General features: G+C 37.4%; 1 protein-coding gene across 5 annotated transcripts in view; it reads left to right on the forward strand.

The window, feature by feature from the left end:
• Positions 1-18,654, forward strand: part of Cacna2d1 (calcium voltage-gated channel auxiliary subunit alpha2delta 1) — a 426,913-nt gene that overhangs the window by 242,904 nt on the left and 165,355 nt on the right. For all 5 annotated transcript variants that reach the window (XM_021190608.2, XM_021190611.2, XM_021190609.2 and 2 more), the window contains exon 5: positions 11,532-11,573. In XM_021190608.2, coding sequence (XP_021046267.1) covers positions 11,532-11,573 — 42 coding nt within the window. The remainder of the gene's footprint in view (positions 1-11,531; positions 11,574-18,654) is intronic.

The raw sequence follows: 18,654 nt of genomic DNA on the forward strand, positions 1-18,654 counted from the left end.
AGGGCAGAGAGTGAGAGCTCCCACTTGACTGGCGGAAAGTCTAAGAAAATTATAACAACCCAGCAGAGAGGAATGCTGAAAGACCCCTGGCCTAGCCAGATAAAACAAGCATGTTCCACAGGCTTAGGGGCAGAAGCATTCTAGATGTTAGAAAGTAGCTTCTATCTAATTATAATACGAAAATGTATTGGCAGAGGTTTAAGAGGCTGAGATATGTAACACCTGAAGTTAAAAGTATTTAGAGTTACATGTACTTTAGTGTGTGTGAAAAAGCCTGTGCTTGTCTAAGTGAGCCAACGAGCCTTGTAATGCCCAGAACTTGAGACCCCAAAGACCACCAGGACTCTGCTCCAATGTCATTCACATGAGGGTTATTTGAGCTCAGGATGCAAACCTTTCCTGATGCTGCAGGTTAGATGAGCATCCACAAGGTATAGGGCAAGGAGGGTTTTAAAGTACAAAACCGTTTAAGTCTTGTGTATGAGGTTTATGGGGAGGTGCCAAGGCCACAAACACCTAGTCATGAGCAATGGTCATGAGCAATGTTAATTAACTGCTGTTATAGAAGAGGAGCTAATAGCACCCTTTGAAACAGTAGCTCCTAAGTGCAGAAAGGAGTGCCATAGGACCGGTGACTCCCAGAAGCTGCAGCTGGCCAGATGTCTTTCACCTTGGGACCTGGTCCTCTGCTTAAACTTAATGTTTCTCGCTTAGTTCTCTCAGCCTCATCTTGTGCAATGGGTCCTATTGAGTTGGTAATGTTCCACCCTTTCCTCCATCCCATCTCCCCCTGTTAAGTGTGCTATCTCTTTACTAACTGTGTTTTTCATGCAACTCTGTTACTTGCTCTGGTCTTCATTCATAGGAGCCTGTGACTTCTCTGGAGATTCCCCAATACCAGTTGGGCTCAATTATCATCTCTTAAATAAAGTGCCTTGTATCAAGTTTTAATTTGAAAAACCATCTGTGCAACAGGTGAAAAATCAGTCCATTAAAGTCCTTTCCTGCCGAGGATAAGGCTAGTTATAAATTGTTTCCTCAGCCTCGTAAGGAAAGACGGAGTGGTGCTTTAGGCACTGGTAACTGCCTGTGATGCTCTGCAGCCAAGCATAGGGTTCAAAAGCCGATGGATTTCAAATCTCTACCTCCTCCCAGCACACATCATAGAGCACACTGCAGGAGGAGGAGCATGCAGAGCTGAGGCAGCTGCCCCAGAATCAGAATCAGGTCTTCACTCATCGTAAACCCTGGAATGACAATCTGTGTTCTCCCTGACAGGGCTGGAGAAATAAGCAAGCAAAAGAAGAAACAAAGAAACAAAGAAACCGGGTGCTATTACAAGTATTAAGAGGCAGAGACTTTAGGGTAGTTCATCACAGCAAGGAAAGCTGCTCTTCTGTATGCATCTTCTGAGTCTGGAGAGGAAGTTGGCCTTGGCACCACAGGTTTAGAATTCCTAGCACATCTCACTTCCCCTTGGTTCTTTGCTGCCCCTGCTGCTTCACTCCTTGACTGGGTCCCCTCTTTTGCCTTTCCCTTTGTCACCCAAAATTAGTTCTCAGCAGCCTTGTTCCCAAAGACCAGTTCCCTGCACCTGATGCCAGACTGAGCATTATCTGACTACAGTCTATTGACTGGACTTCCTACATTATGTTCTTGCATACAACTCACGTTAAAAATGTGTTCCCTTTCTGCTTTTATACGGATCCATTTTAAGGCTCTTTCCTTAAATGGACTAAAATATAGAACGTGTTCCAAATAAAATAAAAACGTTTGTTTCAGTACTATTTCACACTCCCTATTCATCTAGAGTGCTAAAACCTATTGTTTCATTTGGAAGGGAGGAATAAAAGAAAAGGGGATTTCAAAGAACAATGTGCTGAAAGGTTAATTAAAATTTTAAAATCATTTTTTAGAAGAGCAGGCTCTTCTGTTGCCAGGTTTAAAGAATTTAATATGCCAGCATGCACTAGGCACACCATGCCTGAGCTCTCTCAACCCCCCCCCCCCCATATACTGCTCCTTGTGGTCGGTAAAACATGTGATGCATTGACATGGCCATAATATCCTTAACATTATTTGGTGTTATTCTTTGACTGATTATTGTATACTAAGGATCAATTCACTACAATAATTTGAACTTTTATATTTTGTTTCACCATGATGATTTTCTGAAATTGATAGTGATTAATTGGGAGATGTACTGCTCATAACAGAATGGAATAAATTAATGTGACTTTCCTGCTAGGATCTCCTAGTGTGGTCAAGTGCTCTTAACTGTGTTCAGGAGTCAAGAAGAACTTTGTGTTGTAAAAGTCAATGGGAAGGACATTAGAAGTGGAAGATTTCGTGGATTAAATATTAATGGGTTTGATGATTACAACCAAATCATCACTGACACTCCAGACTGAAACATGTCCTACAGCATCACAGATGTGCATGCTCACTTATGAGCTCAGATTCCTCGGAGACTTGGGGCCTGTAGAAAATAACAAATTTATCTTCTCATATTCTACTTTTGCCTTTTCTCCCAGTGTCTCTGGCTTCTATTTATTAAATTCATCTGGAGCACTAGAATAGCTCAGAGGCAGATTACTATTAAAGTCTATAAGATGAAGAAATAAATTGGGACTGCTCTTAATGCTGAAAAAAATTGATCCTAGTTGAGGTCCAAGATCCAAGGAACTCTGATATAATTTACTACTTGTTTCTTCTTGTTTTGTTCTAAAAATGGTCTATACTATATTTTATTTGAATTGTATATGTGTTGTATGTTTATGTGGGGTGCGTATACATATTTGTTCTATTTAAGATTTTTTAACGTTGCATATCTATTATGAGGTTTACTATCTTAGTGTAGAATTTCTAATTCTCTCATATAGCCCTTGATACCTATTTATCAGGTGCCAGAGTTTGAGCAATGTTCAACACATCCTTGTGGCATCACAGAAAAATTATAATCTCTCCATTAAAAGTTTATTTTTTTTTTGTAGATATAATTAACATTTCCTATTGGAAAAGTTGTACAGGTATTTGATTCACTACAGATGGCATTTTCAATTGTGTCAGTAGTTTCACCATAAATATTCAGGACAGAATCTATGGGTAATTATGCAACTAAACATAACAATGATCAGTGGATCTATTACTTTTTCTCTTGTCAATTCCCTTAAGAAACTTTGACTTAATGATTGGTTATATATGCTGAGCTATTTACTAATATTTTACTTCACAGGCACTGTAATGGAGCTTCACCCTATGATGTTATAAATATAAAAATTACCTGAGAAATTAATGTAAAATAAACCTGTTTAATAAGTAACAACAATAAGGTCACAATAGATAAACATCATTTCTCTGTCTTATTCTCTTAGTAAGCTAATTACATCAGTATTAAACTGATATAGTATGATAAATAAAACAACCTAAAGTGAATGACTGTTTTTCCAAGAGTAAATACCATTAGGTATATGCTTTTATCAGAATTTATTGTCTCTAGGAAATAGTAATCCCTGCATCCATGATGGTAGCACGCTCAGAAGGCTGGGGAAAGCAAGAACTTAATTCCAGATGTATGCACAGGTACCAGTCTCAGCTTAATTCCAGATGTACATGCACAGGTACCAGTCTCAGTCTCAGCTCAGTCTCAGCAGTAGCCTTCCACTGACAGAATTGAAACTCTTTTTATACAACAGACTGATTTCTTCAGCAATAAGTTTCTCAAAAACAACAATGAAGAAGCATGTGTTTAGGTGTTTTCACAAGGTTTGGTATAGACTTTGCTAGGCGTCTGCCTTATGGGCAAAATGTTAAAACTTTATACATGAGTCTATATTTCTAATTTTTTTCTTCATATGCATATAACTGTAAACATTTGTGAGTGCCACGTAGTTAAATATTTTCCCAGTCATCACCTCTTTTATTTTTTCTTGTACATAATATGAACCAACTATACACCAGTTGCCTCACTGTCTGTCTCTTCTCCTGCAATAGGAACACAGATGTCCCCAGTGTCTTCATAAGTGACTTGGTGACACTGATAACCAAATACAGCTCTGCTCACCTTTTTGTTGTCCTTCTCTTACCAATTTCACATTCTCAGCATGCTCATCAGTCTGCACAGTAACTTCACATAATGACACGAGAGCACTTGAAAGGACTGCTCCTTTAGAAACATCTCTCCACACTCACATGCACGCCCAGCTAAGCCCACGCGTCCTTACGGTTTTTGACTCGCACATTGTTGCAGTGGATCCAGTTGAAACTCCATACACACTGGAGTTGTTCCTTCTTGACACAGACATTAGACATAAGGTCTAAGGTCTCTGGGCCAAATTGTTATTAATATATTTTAATAAAATTTAAACCCTGGATCATCACATGCAAAACTGATGGACATATCTCATTTTTAATGAAGAGTATCCATAGCTTCAGCAGATTCTAATTTGAAAGTCAAGAATGATAAAAATGAATCAAAATCATGCTTAAAAAACATCAGGAGAAAATACAGCAGGTAATGTTTTGGGATATATAGAATCAAGAGTACCAGGAAAGAAAAAGATTTATCAAATTTTACAGAAGTTAATCTCCATTGGAATGATGTGCTTGCCGTCCATTTGGAGCGTGGATTATAAATTCATAACTTTTGGTTCTAGTACTTAGGTCACTCACAGCAGGATCTTATTTCTACAGGGAGCTCGGTTCTTAGACCTCAGACTTTTAACACAGCTATTCATCAGAGACCGACTTTTATAGAAAGCTGGCATGCAGGAGCTGTCACTCATAATATGTATTATTAAGATGGAGTAGCCTATTCTGCCCAGATTTGATTTTTGATTCTCAATAGATACTAAGAGACTAAAGTAATTACCTCTTAACTTATGCGGGGATGTTTTAAATTTCACCAAGCAGCAATATTATATTAGAATGGACCATATAAGTAAATTTATTTCAAGGGGGTAATACCCATCTAACTTACTTGGTTAAAATCAGAAGCAGAACAATTTGTTTTTGTCATTTGAGATGACTTAGTTATGAAAAAGCTCTCTCTGTAGGTTTCACTAATTCATGGTCTAGTTGAAGCTGTTGCTGGCTTTATTCCATAATACTGTACCTTACTTTGATACTGTTTTTATCTGGACTATTTTCTTAGGTGATAATAGTTAATAATTTTCATTAAAATATTTAGTTGTAATTAAGAAACATAATAACTCATTCTGTCATCAATACCTATAGTTGTTAGGATATATGCTACAGTTTAATCAAGCATTTAGATAATACTGACAATACTTTCTGGAAGGAAGGATTCAGGGAACTTTAGTGAGGCTAGATAAGCTATTAACAATCAACCGCCCCTCTCTTTCATTAATAGAAAGGAATTAGAGTTAACTCTTTGAAATGTCTAATTCTTTGATATCTACATATACTAAGAGGTTTTTAATATAGCAAGTTAGGGTATTGCCAGGTCTAGACCTGGAACTCCTTGCCACTGACTGCTGACGTGCCTGGATTTGCTCCTCAGGTGGCCTGTATCTCCAGTACTAAGCTCTGAGAAAGAGGTCAGAACAATTGTTGATGGCCATAACTAGGGATAGCAACAGTTACTCTTCCTACCATCCTTGTGTGCAGCTATTGGTTCTGCTACAGAAAGTCATACTCGCATATGTGAAGAAATGTTAAACTAAATCCAAGTACAATAAAGTCACCCAAGTCATAGAACCTGCTAAATTGGGATAATCTGTAGGGTTTGGGATCTGGCTCTTCATATGCTGATCCAGATATTTCCCTAAATAGTGGGCTGGAGGCAGGGGAACAGGTCAAGCAAGGGATGAGGAGTTCACCTGACACATTTGCCTCTTCTTGACGTCTGTGTCTTTAAGCATTCAACTCTCTTCTTTTAAAATTAAATTCCCTCTAGTAATTTTTTGGGTAGTTAGTTTGTCCTAATCATAGTTCTCTGAATAATATCATCGGAATATAGAATTTCCTTGAGCTAACACGTTACCTTTTATGTCCGTGAATTGTGTCTTTTATCTCATTCTTAAAAGAGTTTGGTGTTTCCAGCTTGAATCACCTACTGTGTGCTGATTTAGTTCAACATCCCTGCACAAATATTGTATGTAGTAAAAAACATTCGCTATAAATGAATATGATATGAAAAGTAATTGATGAGTTCCCTAATGTGAGATCTTGAAACTTAAAATCACTTCTGAGGCAAGCAGTGTTGAAATATATACATAAAAATTCCAACCAAAATTATCATTGTTTTTCTAAAGGAAAACATAAGAAAATGGAACCAGAAAGCCATTTAATAAGGTTATAAAATCTATTCATTAATATTTTAGGGTCATTTTGACATAGATGAGAACTATATGACTAATTCAAAATTTGACTGTTTCAAAAACTTAATTGTTGTATACATTCATCCTAATGAATTGACCAATTGACCTTTTTGTGTTAGGTTTAATAAGGAAATATTGAAATATATGCTACTGATGTATGAAATGTAATGTGAATGTCTGTATTTTTCAATGTTCTTAGGTGTCCCCTGAGAAAGACCCAAAGGGATGATGGCAGCGACAGCTTGAGACCTGCTGTCCTAAAGCCATGTCACATTTACTGATGGAGAGAACATAAAGTATTAGCCATTAGGCAGTGCACATTCCAGTAAGATCTGTTGCCTTCCCAATCCAACACACAGATTTAACTTAGTGCTTTGACATTTTTTTTTATCTGCTATAAAAACACATTTGTCCTATTAAAAAAATTTATATATTTAACACATGTAGAATTTTGCACTGTGTTAAGAATTAACTCTTTTAAACTATAAAATATTTCATATCTGGGTTCAAGAAGGAATGTAGATGTTTAGTTTGCCTTATAATTTTATGACTAACTCAGTGTAACATAACAGTATGTACTTATATTTAGTTTATATGTCATATGTACATTCAAATTTTAATTGCACACACACACACACACACACACACACAGACACACACACATAACATTTGCATTTTCTTCAGTTCACTTTAAAATATCAAGTAGAATGAATGATGTCACATGGAGCCCAAAAGGCCTAGTATAAATACATAAAATTTAAAGAAACTTTGGAATAATCATTTTCAGAAACAGTTTTAGAAGAAATGAACAATTTTAGAAAGTATAGTTAAATAACAGGATTTATATAAAGAGTATGGTAAAAAGGGAATAAATTAGAAACTCTCAATGAATTTTTTTGTTTTTGTTTATTTACTTACAATTCAACCAGTCTCCGCCCCCACAGTTCCTCAATCCATTCCTCCTCCCCATTGCCTCCAAGAGGTTGCTTCCTCCCATTGGCCCTCCCCCTTCCCCGAGGCCTCAAGTCTCTCCAAGATTAAGTACATCTTCTTCCACAGAGGCCAGACCAGGCAGTCCTTTGATACATATGTGCCAGGGGCACATATATATGTTCCTGGGGTCTGAGTTAGTTGAGACTGTTCATCTTCCTATGGGGCTGCCATCCCCTTCCCCTTCTTCAATCCTTCCCCTAATTCCACTTCAGTCCAGTCGTTGGCATCTGTGCCTCAGTCAGCTTCGGGTTGGACCGCTCAGAGGACAGCCATTCTATGCTCTTGTCTGTAAGCACATCATAACATCAATAATAGTGTCAGGCCTTGGAGCCCTTCCCTCTAATGCCCCACCATGTAATGAATCCCAAGTTGGGCTGGTCATTGGCCTGTGTTTCTTTCAGTCTCCTCTCCTTTTGTCCCTGCAGTTTATTTAGACAGGAAGAATTCTGGCTCAAATATTTTGACTATAGGTTAGTAACCCTGTCCCTTCCTGTCTTTTCTACTGGAGGTGGATTCCACAAGTTCCCTCTCCCCATTGTTGGGCACTTTGGCTAAGGTCACCTCCATTGAGTCCTGAGACTGTCTCACCTCCCAGATCTTTGGGTCTTTGGTACTTTCTAACTTGCTTACCTGTCACCTCCCTCTCCCGGAGGCTGCGTATTTCCATTCTCTCCTGGTTCTCTGGGCTTCTCTCCTCTTCCCCCCCAATTCCTGATCGTGTTCTTCTTTTCCCATCTCCCTCCCCTTTCCCACTCAGGTTCCTTCCTCTCTCTGCCTCCCATGATTATTTTCTTCCCCCTTTTAAGTGGGATGGAAGCATTCTCACTTGGGTCTTTCCGTTTGTTACAGTCACTATAAGAATTTACAGTCTTTCGGTTGTGTCCTAGGTATCCTGTACTTTCTGGATAGTATCTACTTATTAGTGAATACATACCATACATGTCCTTTTGGGTTTGGGTTATCTCACTCAGAATGATATTTTCTAGTTCCATCGTTTTGCCTGCAAAACTCTGCATGTCTTCATTCTAAATAGCTGAATAGTATTCCACTGTGTAAATGAACCACATTTTCTGTATCCATTCTTCTGTCATGGGACATCTGGGTTGCTTCCAGCTTCTGGCTATCACAAACGAGGCTGCTATGAACAGTAGAACATGTGCCCCGTGGCATGGTGGGCCATCTACATACAGACTGCCAGTTAGGCCAGTGCCATTTATTGAGAGCGCTTTCTTTTTTCCACTGGATGGTTTTGGCTTCTTGGTCAAAAATCTAGTGTCCATAGCTATGTGGGTTTATTTTTGGGTCTTCAGTTCTGATCCATTGATTGACCTGTCTGTCTCTGTACCAATAGTATGGTGTCTTTATCACTATTGGTTTGTGGTATAGCGTGGGATCACAAATGGTGTTTCTCCCAGAAGATCTTTTATTTGAGAATTGTTTTTGCTATCTGGGTTTTTTTTTTTTTCTTTTCTATATGAAATTGAGAATTGCTCCTTCCATGTCTTGGAAGAATTGTGTTGAAATTTTGCTGGGTATTGCATTGGATCTGTAGGTTGCTTTTGGTAAGATGGCCATTCTCATGGCTCAATCCATGAGCATAGGAGATCTTTCCATCTTCTGAGGTGTACTGGCTGGTCTTGTGTATCAACTTGACACAAACTGGAGTTAGGAGGCCTCCCTGAGCAGGCCAGGGGAAGCAAGCCAGTAAGCAGCACCCTCACATGGCCTCACTATCAGCTCCTGCCTCCAAGTTCCTGCCCTGTGTGAGTTCCTGACCTGACTTCCTTTGATGATGAGCAACAATGTGGTTGTGTAAGGTGAACAAACTCTCTCCTCTCCCAAATGCTTCTTGGTCATGATGTTTTGTGCAGGAATACAAACCCTGACTAAGACATGAGGCCTTTTACTATGAGGTAGTTTCTGTCTTTGTCACTGACATGTGTTTCTGATAGGCAGCAAAATCCTGGACCCCGTTTACATATTCAGGCAGTTAGCCTGTCACAATGATGTATAGCTTTGAATCTTTCTGCTGAAAAGATGATACTGAGGTGCATGCAGTTTCACACAGCAGCACTGTATTTTCTGCATGTTCTGATTTTGTAAATGCAAGAAGCATGCAGTAGAGAATGAAGTTTCCAAAGGAGACTAACTTACTCTGTGTTTAACTTGTTGCCAGGATTCACATTCTAAACTGAAAATTGTCTCTGAAACATAAATGACTGCATTGCAAGTGGAATCAATAAAGAAGTGATTAGGTGTAGGTCTCAGGGGGACTTGGAAGTGTCTCCTGCTTATGGATTTAGCTCAGTCACAAGGATTCTGTAAGAAGTTTCAGGAATTGGAAATTCGGTGCTCATTAAAGTTCACTACCAAGCCACTTCAAAAATCAAATTATATTTTTAAAAGATCTATTAATCCTCCAAGAATTAAATTGCAATTTATGGGTTTTAATCAGTGTGATGAACCATCTTCTATAATATTTAGTGTTTGAGGTTCTTCAGTCTTTATAGAGACTAGAATAGACTCTTAAATATCAAGGTAGGCTTTTCATATTAACAACAAATAGTGGGACCTCGTTACTATTTTTAGTAAGTTGGGAAACAAAACTGTGTTTTTCTTCATGAAGAGGCATATATTCATACATTTGATTAATCAGTTGAGTCTATTAATTCTAGAATGGTTAACCAAATGTAATCCTACACTCCCAGACACCTGTGACTTTTAAACACATGAAAAAAAGTTACAATTTTTTTACAAGGCTTAGTGTGTGTGTGTGTGTGTGTGTGTGTGTGTGTGTGTCTGTGTGTCTGTGTGTTCGCTTGAGTGCTTGAGAGGTAAAAACGCCCAGAGTTCCTGACAGGTCTTCAGGTTTCCTGAAGATTAGAGTTGCAGGTGGTTATGGACATCCTATTCTGGTGCTGGGAGTTGCAGGTGGTTATGGACATCCTATGCGGATGCCGAGATCTGTGTTCTGTTTCTACCAATGAGAAGTACATGCATGCAGATGTGTAGCCCTGTCTCCAGACTCCCTTTTTTTTCCCTAAATGCCATAATTTTGAAACCTTTTTCCTGTAAGAAAGCTATAACAACATATTATGTTGGTAAACTCAGAGCCCAGTTATGTTATCTTTTAAAGCACTACTTATCATAAACTTGCTATTAATACAACTTTAAAGTTACCTATGCTACTAGATGTGTATAAGGCACATAGAAGAACATCTTTACAGTTTGCTAGTACAGATGTAGAACTAGCCTCAAGACACAAGAAAAGGAACTTATAATCCCGACAGCCATTTTTATTCTTTTATATTGTCCTTCTGAAGCACGATTCATATTTCTCATTTATAGTCTTAGTATCTTGGAGACTGGAGAGAACGTATCAATAATTAAGAGCATCAACTCTACTTGCAATAAACCTGGGTTCATTTCCCAGAGCCTACATGGCATCTCACCAGTTCTAGGTGATCCAAACCCTCCTCTGACCTCCACAGGCACGAGGCATGCACATAGTACACATATATGTGTGAGGAAAAACATACTCATACATAAAACATAAATCAAAAAACACACATTTTCAGTATAGTTCAGCAAAATCATGTTAGAGGAACTGTCAATTATATTTATTCTTGCTCAAATATAAAGCATAATTTACCATTTCACAAGAATATTAGAAATAATACTAATTTGATTCTATATAATTTGACATATAAAATTTGGTATTTACAATCTGAGGTTTTTTTAAAACTCATGAAAAAATTTTTCACAGCATTTATTTTGTCTTCAAGAGTTAATACAGTGGAAAGTTATATATGAAGATCAAAAATATTTTAATACTAATAAATAAATTGTCTTATTTTATAGTGTGTATTATTTATTGTATTTTTGTGTTTACTTGTGTGTCCCAAGGATGCACTTAACCTATGAACTCTTTATGTTCTTTCTCTTAGACAATGCTTTAAATCCTGTTCTAAGCTCTTTTCTCCACTATAAGTTGTTCTATAATTTCGGCCCTAGTGTACTGCTTTGGTGTTTCTGAAAACATTTGTGGATCTATGGGTTTCATGGGGTACATGGTATAAACAATTTGTGAAAAAGTCATTACTTAGAATACTAAAAATATGCATTTAGGTAATGCTAGGTAAAGTATTTCTTGTTTATGCTTTGTTATCAACACGACATTCTCTTTTTCTGTTTTAGAGCAATGAAGTTGTCTACTATAATGCTAAGGATGATCTTGATGTAAGTATTAAAACACTGTACATTACGTTGTTTCCAATGATGAAGGATTGATTTAAGCAACTGACACCGGATTGGACACATCTAAAGAGACTGATAGATGACAAGGGCAAAACATTAGTTAGATGGAGCTAGGTGATGGTGTTAACTCCTGCTTACCTTGTACTGAGAGTTTCCTGGCTTTTCTATATTAGAAATTGTATTCTAACATTTTGTTTCTGACCCAGCCCATCCTGTAAGTGCCTCCATGTGTGTGGGTGGCTTAGATATGTGTATTACATGTCTAAGGGCATGTTGAGGGTAGATCTGAATAGAACCATCTCTGTATTCTGCTTAATATCAGTGGGTTTATCAAAATCCAATGTAACACTGGTGTCTTAGTCAGGGTTTCTATTCCTGCACAAACATCATGACCAAGAAGCAAGTTGGGGAGGAAAGGGTTTATTCAGCTTACACTTCCATACTGCTGTTCATCACCAAAGGATGTCAGGACTGGAACTCAAGCAGGTCAGCAAGCAGGAGCTGATGCAGAGGCCATGGAGGGATGTTCTTTACTGGCTTGCTTGCTTCCCCTGGCTTGCTCAGCTTGCTTTCTTATAAAACCCAAGTCTACCAGCCCAGAGATGCCACCACCCACAATGGGCCCTCTTCCAGGGCTCTAAAGGGTAACATTGGTGGGATACCATGAAATGAACTCTTCTGCTAACACCTACTCAATAATATAATTAGTCAACATTATATTTTGGAGGGATTACCTCAAAAGTGTTAAGTTTCAGAAGGATTTTGAGAAAAAATATGGGTGATACAATGTTGTCCTAAGTTTTAACCTGAATTGCGCCATACGTTGATTTTTTAAATTAGCCTAGTATAGTTGGTTTGGAATATTTCATATCAGTTTTTGAAATTTTATGAGGAACTATAACATGCATAATTAGCTATCTGCTAAAATTTCCTTTTTTATAGAAACGTAAGGTGCTGATGGTATTCCGATTCTTCTTTTATGTAACTTCTGGGTACCAAACTAGTGTGGAAATTCATAGTTAATCACTTGACTATCCAGGATGCTATTTTGCTTAGTCTGTTTTCTTGGTTTCAGTCTTGGTCTGTTTCTGTCTCTGTCTCTGTCTGTCTGTCTGTTTCAGTGTATGTGCGTGTGTGTTTGTGTGTGTGTGTTGTCTGTATCTTTCTCAGTCTGTCTCAGTTACTTTTAGTCTCAGTCTCTTCTCCTTCCTTCCATCTTATTCCCTCCTTTCCTCCAGTCCTTCCCTCCCTCTTCCTCTCTCTTTCTTACACCAGAAAAGGAGGTAATTAGCATTAGAGGAAGTCTCCTTTGCCCTACAGAGCCTATTTTGAAGGTTACACTTATCATTTCTTCTGCAGTCATTGTTCGCAACCTGTAATTAACCCTACAGCTTCATAGCACGGGGACAAGTAGAATTTATTTTCTTTCTCTGATGTGCATGTGCCAGGTAAAGTATCAAAGTCAGCTATTTAAATGACATAGAAGAGTAGTGATTAGGAGATAACAGTTTTTCTACCTGTCTCCAGTTACTTTTCCCAGTGTATTAAAGATAGTGGCAATATTCTACCCACGTATCTTCTATCATTTAAATGTACCTGAATCTTTAAATTGGAGGGAAAAGCACTTTTATATAAAATGGGTATAAAACTTTTCATTCTAATGCATGTATTTTGGTAACTATTAGTAAATTACTTTCTACAATCGAAACATTATTCAGAAAACATAATAAAGAACTATAAATACTACACTCTCTTCTATTTTAGGGCTCTAAAGGGTTAAATTTTCTCATTTTACCCCATAGGCTATTACTTATCTATCAAAGTTGTACTAGTATAGATGATACAGTTTATTCGTCTTTACAGTATAGGGGAATTAATGACTTGAGCCATTCATGATTACATATTCATTACTTGATATTTATATATAAAATGCTCACAAATCAAAATGCTAGCATATTGTTTTGGCTTGTATTTGGCTCACCATAACTGTTCTCAATCTACAATATCAGATTACCATCTTCTACATCAATACTAACTATATTGCTAAATTAAGAAACTGCTCTCCTATTAAAATTGTTCTGTTTATTTCAATAAATATGCAAGTAGCCAAAAACTGAAGTTTATTTATTCCTTGCACAAAAGACTGAAAGATTATAAACTCTGAACTGCTGTTTAGTATTTTTTAACTTTCTCCCTAGTTTTGTGCTAGGTAATTTGCTTTTCAACTTCCATGAGTTGCAACACAGAGGCCATATTCTCCGTTTCCCACACATTATGATCATTCACTTCACTTCCTTTCTTACTCTAAAACATTAAGTTTTACCTAGACATTAGTCTAACATACATGCAAGAGTTGTTTAAATGATCTCAGCTTTTTGCTTCCAAAATTTAAATAGGCTTTAAATCATTCAGCACATTATAATAATACAGAAATATTCCTAAATATTGTGTTCATAGATAATATCCATTGGTTTGGTCATTGAATATGTATTGTTGAGTGTGGTATTTAAGACCATGACAACTTTTGGTGTTAAAATGGCTTTCTTCTTGGAGGTACCACCAAGCTTTACAATGATTCCCTTGGTGAATCAGAGTATTATTTTCCAGAGAGCAACTTTGTGTGGTTAAAATAAAATATATACAATAGAGTCACCAATGGAGGGTTCTTCTTTCTTCTATAAGTCAATGAATCTAAGATGAAATCTCATCTTACATAAGTGTGAAAGGGGCTAAAGAAACGAATACAGTAGATCTATTCTAAGCATTTTCCGCTTTCTGTCCTCCACACTTAGATACTTTCTTAAAGGGCCCATTTTCTATCTATCCATGCCTCATCTTAAATCTGTATTAGTCACTGAAATTTGAAGGAAAATAATTTAAATATACTCATTTAAAAAAAAATACTTGACCTTTGTGAATTTCTCTTGTTCAAACTGGACAACATTTTATGTCTTCCTCTGCTCTCTAGTTTAATGGCTTGGAAGAAAACAAAAATAAAACCTCCCATCTGAGCCTATCCTAGTCCTAAAATGGGAAAGGTCTTTCTTTTTTAAAAAAACTAATAACATAGGGAGCAGTAATGGAAAAACCTGCAAAGTTACAATTAAGGAGGAAAACCAGAGTAATGAAGACACAGACATAAGTCTAAGAATTGGAGTTGTGCTTTTCAAGTAAGAAAGGAAAACAACATGTCATATATGCTTTGTCCCTGCAGAGAAAGATCCCGGGATATACGGAACATACCTAAAATCATAAAACAAAACTGACACAAAGAAATTCTCATCATCAGGAAAAACAAATTTAACAACACGAATTATTCATGTATGATACACTCCATGAATTTGAGTTGAAAAATACTTAGAAGCAGAAATTTTATTAGAAAGATAGTAAAGACAGAAGTGAAGATGCGGAAATGTAAACCATAAAGTTTGTGTCCAGAGATTATGCACACAGGGAGCAGAGGGTCATCAGAGTTAGTGGGAGACCGCAGTTAGGTCTGCAGTGAAAACTGCGCACGGTTGCAGATGTGGATAGCCTACAGTGCTTCAGACAAAGGGTTTAAAAGTCAAACATTTATAGGAAAGCCTTGCTCAAGGACATCCCAGAGGAGAGCTCTAGTAGACAGTTAAATATTTAGTTTGGCTGCTAAGGAGAATGCCTTTGAATAGCGTTTTATGTTTAGCTTACAAGTCAAATTTGATAATAAGCATCTAAAGTTTTGCTAACAAGTGTGAAGCTACATGTTCAACTAAATATTTAATTTTCTGGGTTCAAGTTGTATAAAAACAAAGTTATTTTGACTTGACTGCCTTTTCAGGTGATACGCCTGCCCTCCAGCCTGTTATAACCCCCTAGTTACCTCCTGCTGTCTTAACCCTCAACCTGCTTCACACATTTAAACGCTATAGAAGAAGTTTTTTTTTTTTTTTAAAAAAAAAGGCTTAAATACAGACTAGAAATCCTAGAACATGAACATATAATGTCCCAGGCATGTGGTGAGTAATAGATGACAAAGAGTTGCAGATGTAGGGGTAGCTTTCATAACAGAAATAAATCATAGAAAGGCCAGGAATTCAGTTCTCATCAGAATCAAGAACAAATGTAGGCTCTCCAGGTTCTATGTTCATTAACCCATGCCATGCTGGCATGTCACCAAGTTTGTATTTGTCATGAAGAATGATCTGCTCAAGTGTAGCACATTGTTATGTTCCTTGTGGTCATGATTCATCGTTTCCCTCAAAGCAAAGCAAGTATTTAAAGACGGTCAGTTGTTTTCTTTAGAATGTGCTTGTACTTGCACATTTCTGAATCAGCCAGTTTGCGGGGAGCCATCTGGAAACTCTTTTTTATCTTTTTTTTAAAAAATATTTATTTATTTTATCTATATGAGTGCACTGTAGCTATCTTCAGATATACCAGAAGAGGGTATCAGATCCCATTACTGATGGTTGTGAGCCACCGTGTGGTTTCTGGGAGTTGAACTCAGGACCTCTGGAAGAGCAGCCAGTGCTCTAACTGCTGAGCCATATCTCTAGCCCCATCTGGAAACTCTTGAGAACTCTGTTTTCTGATAATAACTTAGTGACATTTTATGACATCTTTGCTTCTTTATTTCAATCAAAGATGTCTTTATATACCATGTAGCTATAAAATAAATCCCTACTCATAGCCAGGCATAAGGAAGTGGTGTCCAAAATAGGTATAGAGTAGGTATAAGATTGTAGAATATATTCAGAGTCATGACTTGAAACAGAAATGAAATTATAACGTGACTTGTTTGACTATTTACAATTAGAAGTATGTACGATGTGAACCTTGCTGAAAATAGGACCGTCTGGCCACACTATTCCATTCTCTGTTGACATATTCACTGCTCTCAGTAACTGATCACAAAGTGCTATAATTTTTCAAATTGAATGCTATGGAATTATTTTTAAAATAGGTTCACATAGCAAGTTCTTTTCCTAGGGAACAAGTGGCCTTCCTTACCCGCAGTGTTCTGGGAGCTTATAACTCATGGTTGACTTTGTAGAAAATGCCTCCACTGTAGTACTATGGACATCAGGCTTGACCTTAAGGGCTCCTGCTCAGTATTCTTCCCTTTTCTGCTGTTTTTGTTAAAATTAACACACGTGCGTGCACACACACACACACACACACACACACACACACACAGACACACACACACACACACACACACACACTCACACACACATGATTTCCATTTACAGAATTTCAGAATGTAACTCCATTTGCTTGTCTAAACAGCAAGGCATTCATGTGTGGTTGCTGTGCACACTCTGGAAGAAACACAGCCCCTTTCAGGGGGTACCACTGCCAGGTGTGAATCACTGCCCTGCCTTCCTGGCCTTATGCTGTGGAAGCCACAATTCATCATATATTCTCATATGTTCTGTAAAACGCAGGTAGCAGTAAAACAGGCAACATAAAACATTTAGAACATTTTGGCTTAAATGATGCAATTCAGAAATCTTAATACATGTCATACAAAATCAATATGAATGCTATCATATTAAATTTTAGATTGGTGAAGCGATTTTACCACAAAAATGAGTGTGTGTGTGTGTGTGTGTAAAAATTAATCACAATAAATGGGAATTAGTCTGATCCTTGTTTTTTGTTTTTCCTCCTTAAGCAGTCCATATGGGTTGTTAATAAAATCACAGGCAAGTCTCCAAAAATTCTCAAAGAAAAAAAGTGAACACAAATCCAATAACCATGCTGATGTTATTTTAGGCTCTAAATACTAAAAATTTAAAGAAAAATGAAAATATCACCAAATAAATAATTATCTAGATATGTACTATTTAATTTTCCTGTAGAGCAGATGTTTACTTTGACTTCTAATTTAGTTTTTAGAGACATCTGTCCTGAGAGTGCTCAAATCCCCTGAACATAGGGGCTTAGATTGCCCCAATGGTCTGAGTTGTGCCAGCAACTTGCACTATTTCCTGAATTCCCAGAGGAAACAGAAGTAAATCAGGCCATTCCAAACTCTGAGATGTGTGACTCTGACTATAATCTAAATTAAATAAGCACAAGCTTGATATCTCATCTTATTAAATGGAATTGATTATTCTGCTTCGTTTCATTTTATTGATCGTTTAAAATTTTTTGACCTGTCTGGGACATTTGGCTGGTCTGCAGCGCTCCCTTGTCTATTTATTTGTTTCTTCTTGGTAGTCTTGTCTACTTTAAACTAATTCTAACATGGCATTTTATCTAATGTCTCTTGAGAAGCGTAATGTTTTCATGATTTAATTTTATAGAAACAGATTTGAGTCTAGAAGGTGATAGTGTCATGTGCTTCATAGAGTCATGAAATCTGTTGTAGTTATTATTTTTTTTTAAAGAATAAAACTTTAAGTTTATTTTCTAACATTTTAATACTAGTATCTTATAACATGAGGTCTTTATTACAAGTCAAGGTGTTGGCAAATACAGACTCCTCGATTACAATACTTAGGGGTGAAACATTGGCGGATCCTGTGTAACAGCTGAATTATTCCTTCTCCAGGAAGGTTTTGTCATTGTTTTTCATCTAAATTAAGATGTCTTACCCTACTGGCTGTGGCATGTTTGGATTGACTTATACTAATGCATGGTATATGCTTTGTGTTGTTTGCATCGCCTAAAGTTCAGAGCAAGTTTGTTGAGCTTTGAGGTGCTCATGCCGTGTGATGACCTGTGCGCTGGCAGCTGTTCTGTGCATACCCTGCTACCCCGTGCATCACTGCTGGTGGTGACCTACAGGGACACATTGGGTGCAGAGGGTTCCTGCAAAGGAACTGGTCCATGTCTGAATTTTCAACATTTGTTTTCTGCAGTGATGCAAACTTTATTTTCTGAAATTTAACATTCATTTAAATTACAACATCTTTTTTTTTTATTAGATATTTTCTTTATTTACATTTCAAATGCTATCCCAAAAGTTCCCTATACCGTCTCCCCGCCCCTGCTCCCCTACCCACCCACTCCCACTTCTTGGTCCTGGCCTTCCCCTGTGCTGGGTCATATAAAGTTTGCAAGACCAAGGGGCCTC

The sequence above is a fragment of the Mus pahari genome, chromosome 2 (assembly GCF_900095145.1).
Source record: "Mus pahari chromosome 2, PAHARI_EIJ_v1.1, whole genome shotgun sequence".
NCBI lineage: Eukaryota > Metazoa > Chordata > Mammalia > Rodentia > Muridae > Mus > Mus pahari.